Source organism: Sander vitreus, chromosome 5 (assembly GCF_031162955.1).
Source record: "Sander vitreus isolate 19-12246 chromosome 5, sanVit1, whole genome shotgun sequence".
NCBI lineage: Eukaryota > Metazoa > Chordata > Actinopteri > Perciformes > Percidae > Sander > Sander vitreus.
In genome coordinates, this window is record NC_135859.1 from 30508077 (window position 1) to 30528200 (window position 20124).

General features: G+C 40.9%; 1 protein-coding gene across 1 annotated transcript; it reads right to left on the reverse strand.

The window, feature by feature from the left end:
• Nucleotides 1-819: 819 nt before the first annotated feature.
• prdm8b (PR domain containing 8b) lies at nt 820-7653 on the reverse strand. Its single transcript, XM_078249819.1, has 4 exons — nt 7316-7653; nt 4311-4535; nt 3327-3558; nt 820-2688 (listed from the first exon to the last, which is right to left on the reverse strand). The coding sequence occupies exons 2-4, from the start codon at nt 4527-4529 to the stop codon at nt 1427-1429; spliced, it is 1713 nt and encodes a 570-aa protein (XP_078105945.1). The 5' UTR covers nt 4530-4535; nt 7316-7653; the 3' UTR covers nt 820-1426.
• Nucleotides 7654-20124: the final 12471 nt, after the last annotated feature.

A 20124-nucleotide genomic window follows, 5' to 3' on the forward strand; every position in this document is an offset into this window, starting at 1 on the left:
TTTAAAGAAAACCATAAATGGCGTATCATGTACTCTCTGATGAACCAACAATCATTTCTGTATTTTCTGCTTTGCTGCAGAAACTGAAGATCTGAGCGAATTAGAAATCATTCTCTCGTCACTTCATTGCTTTTATTCCGAAAAAAATGTATTTATATACAGGCCCGTATTCTGGATTTTATAACAATAAAATAAAATGTGCAGGTATGGGAATGATCATTTTTTCCTAACACTCTCAGGGGAAAACGTCAGCGTGTGATTAATGCGAGCGACATTTAATGATGACGTAGGCCTATGTCAATAATGATAATAATAATAATAATAATAATAATAATAATAATAATAATAATAATAATATGGTAAAAAATGATAGGCTAATAATAATACATGGGGACATGCAGTGTACGTGCTCGTATATTTTCTATAGAAAATCAACATATTGAAACATTAATCATAGTCCATAAATTCCCTTTTTATAGGCTATATTAGTTTTTACTGTATTTCATTTTATTTAGGCTGTATGTACAATGTGGTTATTGTATTTTATTAATATTGAAGGTTGGCACTATATGAAATATTTTTTTTTTTTACATACAAACATCAAACATAAAATTAGGGTTAAAAAATGTGGGCTTTTTGCATTTTATATAAATGTGATGTTGATCTTGTTTTATAAATGCATAAATGAATGCCGATGCCCGATGGTATCAACCATCAAGACATCATGTATTTCAGTTGCAGTTAAAAAAACAACAACAATCCAGGAAGGCCACAGTTGAAAATAAAGCTATTTTATTGTCAATGCATTCAACGTGATTAGATAAACTATCAAGTAGTAAATTCCCACAAAAGGAAGAAACACTGAAACTATTCCCCACTGACACAAAATATTACACTTTGTATTTCAAATGAAACAAATTATTTACATCGTAATGTATAGACTGCATCTTAAATTAATATCATTTAATATTACATGCACTCTGAAATATAGTCTGACATAATATGCCAATTTGTGTCCATATTCATCGTAGACATGAAAAGACTTGCTGCGTTGTAAACCATGACGTGTGACTACATTTGTATTTCTTCTCTATATTTGCATTTATATGATATAAAATACAACTTACTGTACATTTACACATATTTAAATCTTCCCTTATTCTCAAACTTTTAAGTGCTTCACACATAGATCAATTTCTGAAGTCAAAACGCATTTGCATACACCCAAAACATGACATTTTGTACAGGGGAAGAAAAGTAAACAGACCGAACAGGAATTAGAAGATCATAGTCCAAAGTGAAAACAAGTGCAAGGGGTGTTTTTGTATTTTTAAGTGGCCTATCTCCAGTGGGACTGCTTAAATCCAGGCAGGGTCACAGTCCCTCCTTGATAGGAAACAGTCCCTCCCTTGTCAGTCTTTAAAAGTCAGTTATGGGAGGTCATATGACGTGACAGGTGATGCCGCTCCCGGAAGGACTCGTTGCAAATGGGGCACTTGAGTTTCTCTTCGCGCCGCCGCTTGACCAGTGGCTCCATGGCGTACTCCTTTTTGTGGTGTGATCGCATGTGGTAAACCAAGTCCGAGGTCATGCGGAAGGAGGCGTTACATTTGGCGCACCAGTTCTGCGCTGGCAGGCAGAGGGAGGTGAAGGAGGGCGGCAGGAGGGTGAGCGCCGAGGGCATCTGAAGCTGAATAGCCCCGGAGTTCTTGGGCCAGAAGGTGGTGGCGTAGACAAAGGGGTTCTGTTTGGCCATGCCGCCCGGCACGGGGCAGTTGGCGCCCAGTTCTGCGCCCTGCAGTTTGGCAGCAAGGTGGTCGGCCTGGTAGAGTCTGTTGGAGGATATGGTGTCGCCCACCGCTGGGTGGCAGTCCAGCAGCTTGGCTGGCATCACCAGCGGCGAGATCTGGGAGAAAGAGGAGCGAGACGGCTGGCTGAAGGCGCTCTTCCTCTCTCCACCGCTGCCTCCGCCTTGCTGGGTAACTGAGCTGAAAGCGCTGCCCATGGGTGAGGTTTGGGGTGGTTGGGTCTCCGTAAGCACCTGCCTGATGTTGAGGTGCTTTTCTGATGGATTGCTGCTTGGGCGACCGCCATCTTTGTTTTCAGAGTTGGAGCTCTGGAGGTTTTTGTTGCCGCTGTGGTGTTTGAGGTTCTGGGAAGACTTCTTGACCTCGGTGAATGCGCTGCGCTTGCCCTGACCAAGTTCTGTGGAGCCCGGCGGGGAGAAGGACTTGTGGTTCTCCTCCAGGCCGTACGCCCCTCTGTAGTTCTGTGCAGACGTCGCTAGCTCGTCCTTAGACTTGGACTGTGGAAGGCTGGGCCCTCGGCGCTCCCTGTCCTCTACTTCCGAGAACTTCCTCTTCCCCGAGCTCTCGCTGCAGATCTCAGCCTCCTTGTCGCTGGGTGGGCTGGTCCGGTTGTTCTCTAGATCCCTGGCCAGGTTATGAAAGTCTGTGGAGGGTTTGTTGCTGTCCTGAGGGCTGCTGAAGCCCTCGGAACGGCCCAGCTTTGGACTGGTCCTGGTCGGGGTTGTTTTTGGTCGCTCGGTGCTGCTCTCTTTGCTGGGCTCCTCGTCGACCCCTGTGATGCTCTGCAATCTTTTGGTGCAACGGAACCGGAGATGGGCCAAGAACGGGAACTCAAACTGGAACCGCTGGCTGCAGTCTGGACATGAGTAGTGGGACGAACCTGGGAAGAAAAGAGACGGAAATTAGTTCTGACCAAAAGAGACTATCCTAAAGCCATCCTGCTGAAGGGAGATGTCTTATAATAAGGCACAAAGTATCAGCTTTGTAAAATTTAATCAAATTAAAATTTGAAGTCAGGCACTATCACTGATTGTTGAAGTAAAATAAAAACTATGAAGAACAAATGATAATTTCATTACTCTAGTTTATAAGAAAATTGCCATGATGCAATGCATGATACAGTTTTATACTGTACAAGGTTTTTAAGGTATTTAACTTGGCATTTTAAAGCAGTGAACAAGCTTTTACAGCAAGGACTAACAGCCTATACATGCACAAACTGTTGCTTACTGTAAATAATGTGGTTAACAACTGTATTTGTTTTGTGGACCCATGATGCCTTGCATGAAACCAGTATCCTACCACATTTTCAAAATGATACAGTAATTTACTGTAGTATATAAGAAGATTCCCATGATGCAATGCATGTTACAGTTTTGATACTGAAACGTGTTTTAAGGTATTTAACTGGGCATTTTTAAGTAATTAACTGTAGCTTTTACAGAAATGGCTAACAGTGCAGAGAGTCAACACGGGCTGCAACACTGTCGAAAGGGGATCTGGTTTCAGTCGACTCACCTTTGCTCTTGGCGGGCGCTTTGCTGGAGCTGAGCAGCAGCAGGTCGATGAGGTCTTTGCCGTACCAGACCAGCAGCTCCTCGTCCTTCTCGATCCGGCGGAGCGAACGGTACAGCAGCTGGCCGTTCTTCACATAGGCCTCCAGGTTCTGCTCCTCCTTGTCCCGGGCCGACTGGACCAACCGCAGCCACATCAAGCCCTCTGAAGTGCTGTTGGCCGCTGAGGTGTCCACCTGAACAAAATAAACATACCCATTGAGTTATTACATCAAGGCAACAGCTCAAAGTCATTTCCAGGCATATATTCTGCCTCAAAATCTTATTTTTTCAATTAAAATAAATGAAAGTACTGCAAATAAGGACCTTTAATATCACCCAACCCCTTCAGACCAAATATTTATTTCAATATGGCCACATCTTGAAACAAGGCAGTATGACACATTGCACTATTATTACTGACATTGTTGACAATAATTATTGGCAAACTGAAGCAAATGTCTGAAATAAATAGCTTTTCCCTAGAACAAAATGATCTCAAATGCATTGGCAGATTATTCCCTTATTGTAGAAATATTAAAAAAGGAAACATTTCCATGACTCATGTAATAAATAAATGATTCAATTACTTGTTTCGGTGGGGATTTGTTTTTGCAGTGTAGGGTGAATTTTTTAAATTAAAATAAGACTGCAAAAATCTACTAACATGGTAGTGTATTGCTCCAGTTGTGCCATGCATTAACAGGACAAGGGCCTGGATCTATAAAAATAGATTTGCTATATCTGGAGCTGCTCAGCAAGACAAGCATTAATAAAAGAGATTTTGATTTTGGCTTGTTAAGATGCTAACTGGTAGAATTTGTATTTCAAAATTAAAACATAAAAAAATAATAAATACTGGGCTAATTAAAAAAATAAATAAATAGAAAGCATGCTGGGGCTTGCATTAAAGTAGCCTACAATTAGTTTCAAATAAAGACCACCTTACCCTGAATATATAAGGTGCTGTGCGTTTGTCGGTGGATTTCAGAGCTATGAAGGCGATGCTGTCATACAGCGACGTGTGGCTCAACACACACGGCCCGAAAATGGCGTTTTCCGGGATGTCACACGTCGTGTAGACGCTTGTGAAAATGTCCGTCAGACACTGCTGGACCGCTTTGGCGTCCCCATCCCACACCAACTTCTGAGAGCTGGACTCCTCCATGTCACTCTGCAGAGACAAGAGACACCAGAGATCAGCATAAACAACTAAACCCAGTTCTGTTACATGGAAATAATGAATTTAGGTTTTTAGTCCAAGTTCTTCTAATTCTGTTTATCAACCGAATACAAACCGTAAATGTCAACCTACAGCTGCTAAACTACCTGTCTCGTGGGTTCTCCCTCCACTGTCCCTGCTGATAGGGAATAAATCTCTTCCTTGACAGATTGGCGAAACCAGCTGTCAAGGGCGGCGTTTGGGGGGCCCGTTTGTTTCTTTTCTTTTTTTCTTTTTCTTTTTTTTGGCCAAGCTTTCTAATTTATTCAATCCCCGTAATAACTTCATGACGGCATCACCTTCAGCATCCTGATGATGTCAATGATTATAAGAGAAGGGAAATATGCTACAATCATAAAAGACCAAACATAGTAATAATAATCCAAATCACAATATTATCATTATTTGTATTGGTGTTGTTTTTACGATAATAATAATAATAATAATAATAATAATAATAATAATAATAATAATAATAATAATAATAATATTAATAATAATAATAATGTCGGAGTGTACCAAATATTTGAGAAAAATATTAAAAACTATCTAGGCTATAAGATTATTTTAGGTGGTGGATTACGATAGAATACGGATTACGTCTGTCTTCGTTATTTTAGGCTATAACATAGCCTATAATAAAAGTATAATTATTAGTATTAATATTATTATTTATATTAGCATTAGCAGGCCTCTACGGGCCACAGTTGCCCTTGTCTATTCAGCTGTAAGGGTTATGATTGGCGGCATTCAAAACGAAAAAAAATCCAATAATCTTCCTATAATCTTATATTATAATGAAGTGCCTTGTGAAGTCTCAAGAGTGATTTTACAATGGCTTTATGGCAACCTTTGTGTTTATTATCATATATTCTGTAAATGTAGCCTAATATTCCTTAAATATTAAGGCTTCGTAGTGTTGCTGTGACATCTAAAATCGTATTATAGAGTCACTACAGGATCTTTATTCCTTACGAAAAAAGAAAGAATTAAAAATAATAAAAAAAACTCCAAGTGCGAGCTGCTGAGGTCCGTGCATGTCCAATGGAGAGAGCATGTCCAATGGGTTTCAAGTGGACTGTCAAAGTCAGTGATTTCATGTCAGCCAACCTTTCTCTCCTTTCTACAAGCGGCAGCGTATGCCGCCTCATTACCATAATCCACCACGTTCCCCTCTGAGACTGTAATTAAAGCAGCACGACCAGTTAATTATTTCTTTTCTCCCTTTTCTAACCTCTGAATGTGTGTTCAGACGGCTGCGGCTCTCCTCCCTCTGCCGCTAACTACAGCAGAGACTGTGCGCGGAAACGTGCACCTGATACGCGCGTGTGCAGCCGTAAATGAGGCACAATGGACAGTCGAATAACATTAAAAAAAATATATAGAATGAGGAAAAAATAATAAGAATGGGTTTCAACGCCGCCAGAAAGCTCTGCTCCAATCGCGAGAAAAAAAGAAAAAAAAAAGTCATTCATAAATTGTCTAAATAATAATCATATTCCAGTCTTTACTGTGATTATTGTTGCACAACATATTTCTAACATTGATCACAAAATAATAATTCACAACTCTTTAGTGTTGCTTTTTGGGCTAATGGCACGGGTTGAATGTGTATTATAGTCACTGCGTGATTTATTTTGATGTTTCATTCTCCTATTAACAGTTTATAACATGTAATAAATCACTAACAACCACTCAAACAACTTTCACCGTGACACAGCTTGCGCAATATAAAGTAACCTGTTAATCGGGCTAGAAAAATGAAATAAAATCCACAGATGGACTAAAAGTTAGTTTTGCGCTAAATCTGGAAGCAATCTGGCATTTTACGCATCTAAGAGATTCAACTCAGAAATAAATATTTCTGATATAAACAATTGCACTCATTAAAAAAAAAACACGGTGGTTAGTGGGAACAGATGAGCTATGGTCTGTCCATCCCCGATACCGATATGTTTTGTGACTGCACGCTCAGAAAAAAAGCGAGGCTCCTCTCTGGGTTTGCTCCTGGCTCTAATTTTTCTCTCTGAATTGTTAAATAAAAAGTGGGAAATCTGATTAAATAACCCGCTGGTTCATAAGAAGCTCAACATCAACAGAAATGTTCCCTGTGGAACATTTTGCGCACGGTGCAGTGGAGAGCCTTTCCAAAAGTGTCTCTCAGTGCTGCGAGCCTAAATGACTTGTTTCCGGTACCATACAGAACCCCTTTATGTTCAGAGGAACAGAAACAGTCGCTTCACAAGAAAGAAGACCAAATATTCGACAATGATATGTAGCCTGTCACAGTCGGATTCAAATAAGAGAGAAGAGATAAAGAGCTGAGTGTCTGCACTTCCAGAGACTGGAGGAAAGCAGCCACCCTCCCATTCGAACCCACTGCGGGTGGGGTAGGGGGTGAGCAGAGATGGGGGGGGGGTCTGGGGTGTTTAACCCATCTGCTAAAGCCGTGCCAGCCTGAAAACTGTCCTAAATCAGCCCTGTGACAGAATTGCGGGTTTTTGTCTACGGCGCTGAAACATCTGCGTGTGAGTTTTTTTTTTTTTTCTTTCTGCGCCGCTTTCAGCGCCTGCAGGATGTGTGACTGCATGTGCCGCGCAAAAACAAACCCAGAAACCGTCCCTTCAACTATCCAAACCACACACACACACACACACACACACACACACACACACACACACACACACACACACACACACACACACACACTGCTTTGCATTTCACAATCCTACCTTTCCGTCGATGAGGAAGAAAACAATAATCCACAAACGAATTGCGAGCGATGCTGCGATTCAAAAACCCGTTTGCACCTCCGGGGAAAAAAAAAAAAAAAAGCCCCGAAAACAAGCAGGGAGATGCGGTGATGGAGATGATGGAGATGGTGATGCGCTCCCGGTCTGGTCCGTATAGTGTTAGTACATTCCCCCCCCCCGGTGTAGTGAAAGTGACAGTGCTGCTGCTGCTGCTGCCGCAGATAGCCTACTCGCCGACACTGGGAGTGAGCGGGCGGGGGTAGAGAGAGCTGCACGGATAAAGGGAGACAGAGAGAGAGAGAGAGAGAGAGAGAGAGAGAGAGAGAGAGAGAGGCGTGCAGATGGGGCCCGATGCTCTGGCTGACTGGCACACCGACACACACTTTTTGTTTGCCGCACATAATCTACCCAATGAGGCGTGTCACTCTCCGTCTCCTCCCTTTAACTCTTCACTGACCGACTGTCATTTGATGCGATTTATGGACGAGCAGAGAGATAGAGACCCCCACCCCCCACCCATTATTATTGTAATTCTAATCACAATAGTTGGTGGTTGTATTAGAAAAGAAGTGGCATTTAAGGAGTCGAATGTTGGGGGGAGTCAAGTTTTAAAGTGCAATATTAGCTGGAGAGTCAAAACACGAATATCTTTCACATCATGATAATAATAACAACAATAATTATAATGATTGTTAAATAATAATACTAATAGTACTACTACTACTAATAATAATAATAACAACAATACATGGGGGTGACATTGTGACTCTCAGAATGTATTTAAATGTATGCTAATTAAACGCTCTTTGTGTCTTTGACCCCCATCTGAAGTACTTTTTGGACTTGGACATTCCGAGCATGCAGCAGCGGGGCACTGTGAGCTTCCCTTTCCGCCTTCCTGCCGTGCTAGCCGGCTTTACCCGCAGCGAGAGCGGCTATGCATCCCGGGTAGTGTCACCGCGGACCGCTGCTGCTGCTGCTGCTGTCTGTACTGTGTTCAGGCTCATTTAGGGGGCGCCAGTGCATAATTTGCATTGAGTGAAGGCTGATACTGTGATGGAAGGAAAGCTTCAGGTCAGGTGCAGCCCAGCTCGGATGTTGGGAGTTTTTTCTTTAACTGCTTTTGTTCTTGCAAGAAAGCATTTCTGCACATGCTTTATAGGCTACTGAACTAGGCTGTATAAAGCAGATACGTTAAGTTTATTACTTTTAACTTTCATGTATCCGTTTTGTATCAGAGACTAAAAAGGACTAATCTAAAGAAGATATTAGCAAATATTCACAAACATTGATGATGTTAAACTGGAATAAGAATACTTTTAATTCCCTAATGGATGTTATAACTGACAACAAATGTTTTTTTGTGTGTGTCAAGTACAATAAGAAATGTTTTAAAATAGAAAGATGTACTGTATACCTTTTTTGGTGTTAAACCTGCATTTAATAATACTAATAATGAATGCAATGAGGAATTAAGGCCTTTTTAATATAACATTTAAAAAAATATAATACATTTAATCAATTTCCTGTCCCCAAGAATGCTTTAACCATGAATGTAGTGTTCAATATCCTGCATTAGTGCAGATTGAGCTGTTTATTTCTGAAAAGTGTAACATTCTGTTTTGACACTGAACTGCCAGGAAAATCAAAACAGAAGAAATTACTTCCAAATCATATTCATCAGTTATTACATTCAACTAATAACACCACTTGTCAAGATGTTGAATTGATTGCGTCTTTAATTAAGTGCATTTTGCTCAACTGAAAGAACAAATAATCTGCAGTGCAGGTATTATTTCTCTACTGAAATTCTGCAATTTAGAGGCACAAATCTTTATCTTTAAGAAACAAAGAGGAGTTTTGAGTTTCTTTATTTTATGCTGGAGAAATCCAGTTTAAAAATATTTGTGACTTGTGATGTAATACATGACCGGGGCGTGTGTGTGTGTGTGTGGGGGGGGTCAAAGGTCACAGCGACAGCAGCCCTAAAACAGAGACACGGACAGCAACCTGTCCAAGGGGCGCCTCAGAAGGGAAGAAATGGATGAAAGGGAAGTGTTGTTGGCCAAATTGCTGCCCTTCAAATTAAACTGATCTGTTTCTACTACTTTCACTTGATTGAGGCTGTAAGTCAACTTGGCAGCAGTAGATGACGCTGAGGCTGAGCTCATTAAAAGTCTTTGCAGCAGCTGGAAACATGAAGTAAAAGTGCTTGGGATGCTCACAGGCCATCACACAAATCAATTCCTCCTCACTTCCCCCCTGCTGAGAGTTCACAGAAATGCTGAATGGTGAACCTCGACACCAAGTGATGATACTCAAATGTTAAAGTAGTTCACAACCAAATGCTTTTATGTCCCAAAAGGCAACAAATAAGATGAAATATTTTAAATAATTAGTCTATCACATTTGGATTCAGGTCCAAATAGACAGATACAGAAAGAGCTGTCTTTGTGTTTTGCTGCATTTTCTGTGTAATTTTGAAAATTCCTTCTCTGCTTTTTTTGCGTTGCCTTTATTGTGAAACTCCTTAACCTTCTATACTGTTTGGTTATGAAAAAAAAAAAAGAGAAAGAAAAAGACATGAAGATGCTGTGAGATTGCAGCATGTTACAGGTAAATTTGAGGCGTACTGCAGAGGAGCTGAAGCATCCTGTCGTGGACTGAATGATGAGTAGTGCACCAAACATTTTTGCAGAAGGAATAAATTCACACAAATACATTCGCAGTAAAAACCCATGAGTGATAAAATACATTCATCACAGCTTGCTGAGAGCTGCCGGTTTCTGGCCTCGCACTGTGTGTTTCTACAAAATCACACACTCTTACTTGTTTGGGGTTTTCATCTTGGTTTGGGGAAATTATTTTCATTATTAAAAAATGTGTTTGTAAAGACACGTCCATGCAATCAAGAAGATGATAAAAGTAGCATTGGCTCCTGTGCCCTTGTTGCCTGTGGAAATTGTTAAAATGAGAAAATTAATACATGACTGTTTGAGTTTTCCCATTTCAAGTCATTTCTTTTAGATTTTGAGTTTATAATTTCTGCACCAAGATGTCGAGAATGAAGAGGAAAAAATACAAGCTGGGCAGTTCCGAACATTACAGTAAATGGAAATGAGAGGTTAGATGTGTGTGTATGTGTGAGAGAGAGAGAGAGAGAGAGAGAGTGTGTGTGTGTGTGTGTGGGTGTGCGTGTGTGTGTGTGTGTGTGTGTGTGTGTGTGTGTGTGTGTGTGTGTGTGTGTGTGTGGGGTGTGCGTGTGTGTTTTCAGAGAGAGAGAGATGTGTGTGTGTGTGTGTGTGTGTGTGTGTGTGTGTGTGTGTGTGTGTGTGTGTGTGTGTGGGTGTGCGTGTGTGTTTTCAGAGAGAGAGAGAGAGTGTGTGTGTGTGTGTGTGTGGGTGTGCGTGTGTGTTTTCACAGAGAGAGAGGGAGTGTGTGATGTTGCTGAGAGGGTTTATGTTGTCTGTGTGTATTTAAAGACAGAAAATCAAAGTTGAGGGTGCATCGTGTCATCTGGATCATATGACAGCTGTACTGTTTCCTGCACACCACTCCCTTCAGTCCAGTAGATTCCAGGCAAATACTATGAAGTCAGCACTGTCATACTTCAATATTGAGAAATAAATGGCAATGGATTAATCCCTCTGCTCACTGCACTTCTCAACCTCAATGGCCGAAGGGGAGGGACCACCCAAAAATGTGAAAATGGCGGTAAATGGCAGTAAAAGCACGTTCAATTTTTATAAAATTGAAGTGAGAAAACAAGCCGACGCTTCCTTTATGTTGGAATTCGAAACTCCGGTGGATTTCTGAGGACTATGGTTAACTGCTCCTCAGATCTCTGCAGGGTAAATCCAGACAGCTAGTTAGACTATCTGTCCAATCTGAGTTTTCTGTTGCACGACTAAAACAACTTTTGAACGTACACACGTTCCATCAAAACAATTAAGTTCTTTCCTGAGGCTATTTTCCAGCGGCACCAGGGCTCCATCCGGTGCCTATAGCACCGCCCAAGACGATTGTGATTGTTTTAAAGAAATACCAATAAACCAGAGCACGTTTTTCTCCCATCCCGGAATGCTGTGTGGACTAGCCAGACCCTCCTCTACAGCGCTGTGGAGGAAGGTCTGGCAAAGCGAGACTAATTTAGTGTAAACCATGATATTTCCGTAACCTTAACCATAATGTTGTTGCCATGTACAGCTATAGACAGCAACAATTTTAAAAACATCAGAATTACTACAAAATAACTTAGCATAAAACGTTACAATGGGATTTAATAAATTGTCCAATATCGACAACCATGTCTGGCGATAGTAATGACTGTCTATATAACTATGTAGCCTGGTTCCACACCTCTGAATGGCTCTGATTTCTTCAGCAATACAAACTGTGACAACCGTGAATGAGATCGCCAAACTATACAGGGTGTTGTAAGTCAAATTACAGAAACAACAACTCAACTTAAATTGTCATATCGTATCCGTCAACATGACACAAATCCAATTACAACGGAACTTAAAAAACGAGCACTGACATTATGAACAGTTGTTGGCCTTTTCCTGCATCAACTGTCCAACTGAAGTTCCTATCAGGTAAAATTACCTGTTGAGTAAATACTGTATGAGGAAAGCAGATTGATGCCCAGAGCCCATCATTAATTCATCGTCATCATGCAACATCTTGTGGGAACAATCTTGTGATTATAAATGCCCCTCCATTAATTATAGAGAGAATTTCTGACAGGATCATATTTTTATCGTGGATCAACAGCAACAAGAAAGCTGAGCAACTTCTACAAAACTAAACTTTATCTTTCATCTTAATGCAAAATTCTGTGGTAATGATAAGTCAATCCCCCAACCTTTCATTCAACAGAACACGAGAATGACAACAGAAGCTTTTGCAAATTGATTTCAGCAGACAGACAGTGGCAGCGCAGCATCCCGGACGAACTGTTTTTCTGTCACCGCGTCTCATCAAAGTTTAGGCATGTTTTCTGCTTTGAAAAGCAACTTGGGAGACTAATGCATTGATCTTCGATGGGTAAACACATCACAGGAAAAGCGCAGTTATTCACCCAGATGTCAAAGTCCTCAGCTGTGGACATGTTGACAATTATTGTTTCCAACAAAGCTGTTTAATAAATTTCCCTACATTTTGATATGTGGAGCGGAATATGTTTTTTTTTTTTTTTAATGGTTCCAACACACACACATAAATAAAATAAAAGGACGATTGGACACTTTGTTCCTTTACCTAAGTACTTACATCTCACTCTCTTTTCCACCTGTAAATGTTGCTGGTTCCAATACCAAGGATCATCCTGACCTATTAGCAAGGCAATTAACCCCCAGGTGATTTAGTCTGCAGTTCCTCCCAGCTGTATACATGTGAAGCATTAGGATATTCTCTTCAGTTAGGGACAGTCCTATGAAGACATGACACTCATTATAGTGAACTGTATCTATGTTTTGTTATTTACACTCTATGTGTGGTTGGAGCTGGAGGGTGTAAGAAATGGTATGGAGTACAAAGGAACTTGGATGAACGCCAATATTTATGTATTTGTCTAATTTGTTATTGTCTGATGGTCTGTAGAGGGTCTCTGTACCTGTGATAATGTGTGGGAATGTGGGAGAAGGGGGGATAACACATTATCTCAAGAAAACAATCTCATAAGAATCTAACATTAGCAACCTTTTATTTACATTTTTGTCACACTAATTCTTTTTTAATTGTCACTTTTTGCTTGTAATGTTGGTACCAAAGGAATTTAAGCTCATTTTACTTATAGATTTTACTTGGTTGTTCCGAAATCATCAAAGTGTTCATTTATTCCCAGACTGTGTTCAAAATCATTCCTCATTCCTTATTTGCCACCTGGTGCATTAGATTTATGCTCCGCCATTTTATTTTAATTTTATTAGCTAAATGGTCAAATTTATGCACTAAAGTGCCCTCATAAATTTTCACAATGAAGAGAAAAATGTAGTGTCTTTAGCATGTACTCTTCTTTTTGCTAATGCAATGCTTTGCCTTTGATAAATGAAATAACCAAGTGCGAGGCTGCTGACTGCACAAGCTATTATCATCAGTGGACATGCTTTTATACTGTGGTTCATACTCAGCATGGCTATAGCACCAGGGCCAGAGTGTTCATGTAAAGTGCCTCAAGTAAATAATGTAGCCAGAAGCAATTTTTTTTACACTATAGTGCCACATTATTAACATAAATATCAATTAGTGAAAAACAAAAGGGACTTTTACGAGTCAGTTTATCTGTGGAGTAGATGACAGGTTCAAGTTGACTAAAGTTTACAACCGTAACCTTTTTAATGAAATCTTACATGAGCCATTGTTTTCTTTTAGCATTTAGCATTTGGCTGTGGATATTTATTTTTTTGTTTAGTTTGTATTAATAAAATTCAACTTTTAAAGATTGTTTTGTTCAATTCTGTCTTTTATCTCATCTTGGGATCATGTTATCAATATGTGGAGATGAATAAAACCATGTGTTTTCTAGATCCATAAATAAACAAATCAAAAACGTTTACATTATGTGAAAGTAGAAGTGTGCAAAATCTCCATGTAATGCTACGTATAGGGTCAACCAATGTGCAAAGGTCAGAAGATGAACATGAGAGGTTGCAATTACCAAAATAAGAAATAATAAACTATCTGTTACACAAATTGTGTTGATTTTGTCAGACGTTTCTTAAGTCTTTGCTTCCTTGTAAAATATTGTATAGCTTTATATTTTATTGCCTCTAAAATGATGAGGGGTCACTTTTAGTTAAACTGGTCTTAAACCAAAGAGGTTGGGAAGGCACCTCCAACTATTCTTTGTTATGTAGTGAATGAGGGATCAAGGGAGTGATTTTGGACCTATAGTGCTTTTATCTTCTGATTAGCCATAATTGACATCATCATTGTTCCGATGAATCAACAAGAAGGCCGTGGCTCTGAGGCGAGTCTTGTAAACACTGTCCAGGTGCAATGAATTAGAGTTACACAATAAGAAAATAAGATCCAAATCCCTAACTGATGTGATGATGGACGAGCAGGACTGTGACTGTGAAAGTCAGTGTAGACCTTCCAGTCTCTTTCCAATGGAGGGCAGAAGAGGAGAGGGAAGAGAAAGGCAAAAGCAAAGAGGAAGTGTGGGATGTTTGTGTGTCAAAGAAAGACAGAGACACACACACACACACACACACACACACACACACACACACACACTGACACGAGGAAACAATTCCTGTGATAGTGGAAGAGGAATGTGAAAGCTGTTCATGTGAGACAGAGGAGGAAGAACAAGCAGCGGTAAAAGGCCTCTCTGTGTCTAAGAGCTTTTGGCTCATACAATCACTTTTATAAATGTCAATCCGGCTCTCTCACGCTCAATGATATAACACAACAGTGACTCAACCTTCAGCCGGTTCAGGATAGCTCTTAAAATGTGCTGTTTAAATCCTCCTCCGTCACACAGGAAGTGATGTGTTTTTTTGTGTGTGTTTTTGGCACCCATGGAATAAACAAGAAGAGCTGGGTGATTGAGTAAGAGCGAGAGAAACGTACGAAAAACTGAAATTACAGTTTTCAAAAAGAAAATAACATTATGTCAAAGTACTGCCCACATTGTTTGACTGACACTAACACAAATTGAAATGCAAGAGTCTGAGGCCTAGTTTTTTTAAAGGTAGCTTTTTCTATGAGTTTTGGCCCTTTCGTCCACACGTGAACTGCGTTTAAGTTCACTGAAAATGGATCTTTTCAAAAACTCCTGTCAGGGTGATGATTTTCAGTAACTCCGTTTTAAGTGTTGTTGTGTAGACAGTAGTGCTGTCAGTTAAACGCGTTATTAACGGCGTTAATGCAAACCCATTTTAACGGCGTCCATGTTTTTATCGCGAGATTAACGTTCTTTTTGGCATAGCATTGTTGTTTTTTTCACATGCTGTTGCAACAACTAGTAATGTTAGAAAACTACAACACCACACCGGATCTAGCTAGACCGGAAACAAAACAACAGGCACTCCGCACACACTTGTTTGGGCTTGCGAGCCGGCCAAAGAGTAGTAGGCTAACGTTACGTTTTGAGTGGATGGCGAGCGTGAGACGCCGAAATGGATGCCAATAAGATTCTGAATGGAAAGTTTACTTTTAAAACGTTGCCAAATGGTTCCATTGACAAGACCAAAGTGATCTGTGTGTTTTTTGTCGTTGTGAACTGAGCTACCATCGCAGCACGTCCAGTCTGAAATACCAATTGATGGCCAAGCACACAGCTGATGCCAATTCTCCGCCCCCTCGTCAAAGCCAGGCGACAAAAGCACAAAGCAAGCCGATCCACTTTTCCATGTTGATAAGAGCATTCAAATGAGAAAAAATAATTGGACAAAAGAAAATCTAGGGACATTTAGAATAGATAAAAATGTGTGATTAATTGAGATTAATTGTGAGTTAACTATGACATTAATGTGATTAATTGTGATTAAATATTTTAATCGTTTGAGAGCACTAGTAGACAGGGAAACGTCAGAGTGCTGAGGCAACATTTCATGCATTGCCAGACAAAATAGTGCTGGTTCTAACTTAGCTAACAGGACTTTTTGCATGTGCACACATCAATGTACAGTTACTCTGCCACTATATTGAGGAACAGAGGCGTCAGAATGGGCTACGGTGCTATTGATGCGCCATTGCAGCATGGAGGCATCCAGTAATTGCTTTTTCAGGCTTCTGATTGGCTAACACGGCTTTAGGGTTAGGGTTATATCCCTGCCTGTTGTTTCGACATGCTATTGACAGCTCTTCAATTGTGGTTTTGCTTTTTCATTTGGATAGAGATTTTGTTAAACAGTGCTTGTGTGGACTGGATTTTGTTTTAGAATGAAGAAGAGAAAAGCCCCATATAACAACAGTGACGAAAGTATTGCGAGATAGACGAACACATTCTTGCATTATTTTAATGACATTTGTTGACAATCAAAAAATATAGAAGAACAAGTCACTTGTCCTTTATTTCAGAGTGACAGTGGATAGACAGGAAAGGTGGGAGACAGATGGGGGATGACACACAGCAAAGGGCCGTAGGTCGGATTCGAACCCCGGCCGCTACAAAGGCCTCAGCCTACATGGGGCGGACGCTCTTACCGAGTGAGTTCAAGGTCGCCCCAAAAGTCACCTGTCCTTTCACAAATGCTGCATGTTGACTCAACCTGCAAAGTAAATTATTTCAAGAAATAAATAATGTATTACTTTCCAGCCATCATATGTCACAAGAGTTGGTTTTGTTGTTACAGTAAACCAATTTAGTTCTGATGTAAAGCATTTAAAACCCAATTACATTAGCGCAGAATACAAACAACATTAACGCATAAAGATGGACTTCCACACTGGCAGTAATCCTCACATTTAGCTTTGAATTAACCAAACACTTGAATCCCCTCGCTGCACGTTAAATTAACTTGTCATTCCTGTCCTCATAGACATCAAATGGATCTGGGAAAAAAATGAGGGAAATTGAGGAATAAAAGAGAAAAAACACAGAGGGGAAATGTAAAGGAAAAAAAAAGAAACTGGGAAGGAATGAATTAATAATGAGCCACTTTTATACCGGATCCAGCGATTATACAAATGGGGGAAACGGCCAAAAAATATTCTGTATGGCATATGGCACTTCAGCTGCCATATGTGCCAGTTTTCACAAAAATTGGCAATGACGTTCATGATGGTCAGTAGTAACTGCCAAAAACACAGCAAGGCCTGAACAGAGGGAGAGAGAGAGAGAGAGAGAAAGAGAGAGAGAAAGAGAGGGAGAGAGAGAGAAAGAGAGAGAGAGAGAGAGAGAGAGAGAGAGAGAGAGAGAGAGAGAGAGAGGGGAGGAGAGGGGAGAGGGGAGTAATGCTTCAATAGCTTTGTTGGCTGGCTTGGACTCCTCTCTCCACAGCTTCTGGTGCTCTAACTACAAAGAGAAGAGACAGAGAGAGAAAGAGAAAATGACAGAAGAGGGGAAAAAAGAGGAAGGGAGAGAGGCAAAGAGAAACTGGCTGCGTTCAGATCAAGAAACATTTTCTACCTCTGTTCGGCTTGTTTGGTCAAGTGAGAACAATACCACTCACCTCTTTCATGGAGCGGGCTGGTGTACATGTCTAATTGACAGCTGAGCCAGTAGGGGCAGCGAGCCACAATTGTCCCTTTTCGACCAACCGAAGCTAAATCAGGAGCTCACATTTCTTTTTGCATATTATGTTAAGCCTGTCAGCACACCTGGAGAGCAGTAAAAAAAGAAAATTAGGCTGATGATGGATTAAGAAATGACAGCGATTTCTGAGGTGCAATTTTCACACATGAGAAAACAATAACAGAGTGATCTTTGTATTTATGTTTGAATGGTTGTATTGAACAGATTTGTAGAGAAGACATGTAGAGGTGGAAACAGAGACTGAAAACACCAGAGCGTTTTTGACAGATCACAAAACAATATCCACCCCCAGTTCTAAAAACTAATGGTCGTGACACCTTGAGCTGAATGGGCGGGGTTTCCTCTCCACTTCAATTTCGTGCAAAACAGCACATGCCGCTGATGCCAACTTGAATTGATGATTTTGTGTGGCCACTAATTACAATATAATGTGTACCAGCAGCATTGTAAACAATACAGACTAATAAACACACATCTGCTTGTAGTGGCTAAATGGAAATGATAGAGATTCAAAGTCATACCTGCTGCCTTATGTGTTGCCTGCATTGCATTTAAGCCTTTTCCTAAGTTTCCCTGCCTTTGCTGCTAAATAGTAGTGAACTGAGCACAGCTACCCAGTTCTGAAGCAAGTAAATCCTGGAAGTTCCACTGGGAAGAATTACCACCAGAAAAGGGGTTTGGCTAAGTGAAGAGAGTTAGAGAATTAAATTTAAACCCTGGTTCCTCTGGTCAAAACACAGGTAAAGTTCCTGGGGTCTTAAAATGGTTCCCGGTCCAAGGACAGACCACAATTTATTGGCATTTACATTGACGGTTAGCGATCACACCACTTAGTATTTCAACTCATAAAACGTGACATTTGCAGGCACGTTTTCCAACTGTTAAATGTGCTACAGCTGCAGCTAACCACCCTGCAAACTGTTTGCCCCAATAGATGTTTGTTTGGTTACTCATGTTCCAAACCAAGTTGCAACATCCTAAGAAAGAGACATTAGCTAGAAAGTTAAAGTTGGTTGCATTTCGAAGTCTGTGGTCTTGGGTCTCAGGCTGCTGTTGGTCAGCCAATGATTGAACAGTGACCATCTAACCTTGTGGAACAAACTCTTATTGGTGTCTAAATGACTTTGTTCTCAAGCTTTGGTTACCATGTGAGAACATAAACAAATGAAATACACAAATGTAACAAAGACAACTCTTCCGAGAAAATAAAGTGTAGGTGTGATGGCTCTCTAAGGGCGTTTTCACACTTGGGCTGACTGAACCTGTGGCTGCTTGTGCCGAGAACTTGGTACAATTGTTTAAGTGTGAAAGATGCTGTCACACCTGGGTGGGATCCAGAACAATGGTCTTGGGTCCGTCACAGTTTTGGGCCAGATACTTGAATCAATACCCAGGATCTTCAACTGTTTGAGACGGGAAGCAATTGCTGCATATTGCATATTCTGAAAACCATTTTCTTTGTTTGATACAGGCTCTGTGGGACTGTGAGCCTCACACCATTTTGTGGGGGGACCCAAACAGATTCTTCATACATACTGGATTCTCGGGGGGAAAATGGCCTTGGATCGCTCCAGTTGGCCCGAAAATGCCGAAATGCAGTCAGAAATGGGGCTCTATAGTTAGCTTCACGTTTACAGTATGAGGGACTGCAGGGGGTTGCTATAATTACCAACCTTCCAAACGATTGAAAAAAACAGATCTCGGGTCTGGACTTAATAGACCATGACAACACCTTAATACAAGCTGAGACATGAAGGGTTGTTGCCCACTTAGCTTAGATGAAATAATAAAGCTGGACATGAATGTCCTCAGATCTGCCTCTCCTGTTCAGACAAAGTGACAATTATTTCAATACGGTAATGTAAGGGGGGTAGGAAACTTGACATAAATACACAGAAGCTTTAAAAATTACTTGGCCGATAGAAGCTTTTTTATTGTGATCTCTGCTGATTTGGTCTCTCATACAGCTCTAGTTTGTACTGACCATGTAGCACTCAAACACAGAGCCAACCTAGCTTCCTTTTGAAGATTTGTCATGTAAATCCTGTGTGTTTGTTGCCTTTCAGCTCAATTCCCAGGAGCAAAGGACAACCTGGCGTATGCTCCAACGGTGATTATTTTGGGACATCTTCAAAGGGACGATGACACACTTTCTGTCTGAATTACAAAGACTGCCCAGCCGCTGAACACGACCCAGTCACTTGCATCCACCTTCCAAAAATGTTGTAATTCTTGCTGCAGTCAGCTAAAGGTCACGTAGGCCAACGTTGCCTTCTGTGGCGTACGTGATTCCAAAAATAAAAGTGACAAAAACATCTCCATCGCCTCGGACACAGAGTGGGGTTGTGTGTCCCAGAAGAGTGAAGAGGAGCGAGCTGAGGAGCCTTTTCCAAACCTGTGCCACCCCCGCTGCCACCTCTACCCCAGGCCAGCTGCCAGAGCTGCTCAAGGCTCAGAGCTGCGCTGAGCCGCCATGGCAAGGCTTAATGTTCCGGGTTCCTCTGCCCTCAGGCCATCCTCCCATTCATAACCCAACACACAAAAACACACTTTGGGAATAGAGCCGCACATTTGCCTC

Excerpts from the sequence above, each read along its gene's own strand:
- prdm8b (XM_078249819.1), bottom strand. The coding sequence starts at position 4,529 with ATGGAGGAGTCCAGCTCTCAGAAGTTGGTGTGGGATGGGGACGCCAAA. Across the intron at positions 3,559-4,310 it reads CAGCACCTTATATATTCAGG|GTGGACACCTCAGCGGCCAA; the intron begins GTAAGGTGGTCT and ends TATTTTGTTCAG. Across the intron at positions 2,689-3,326 it reads AGCGCCCGCCAAGAGCAAAG|GTTCGTCCCACTACTCATGT; the intron begins GTGAGTCGACTG and ends TTTTCTTCCCAG.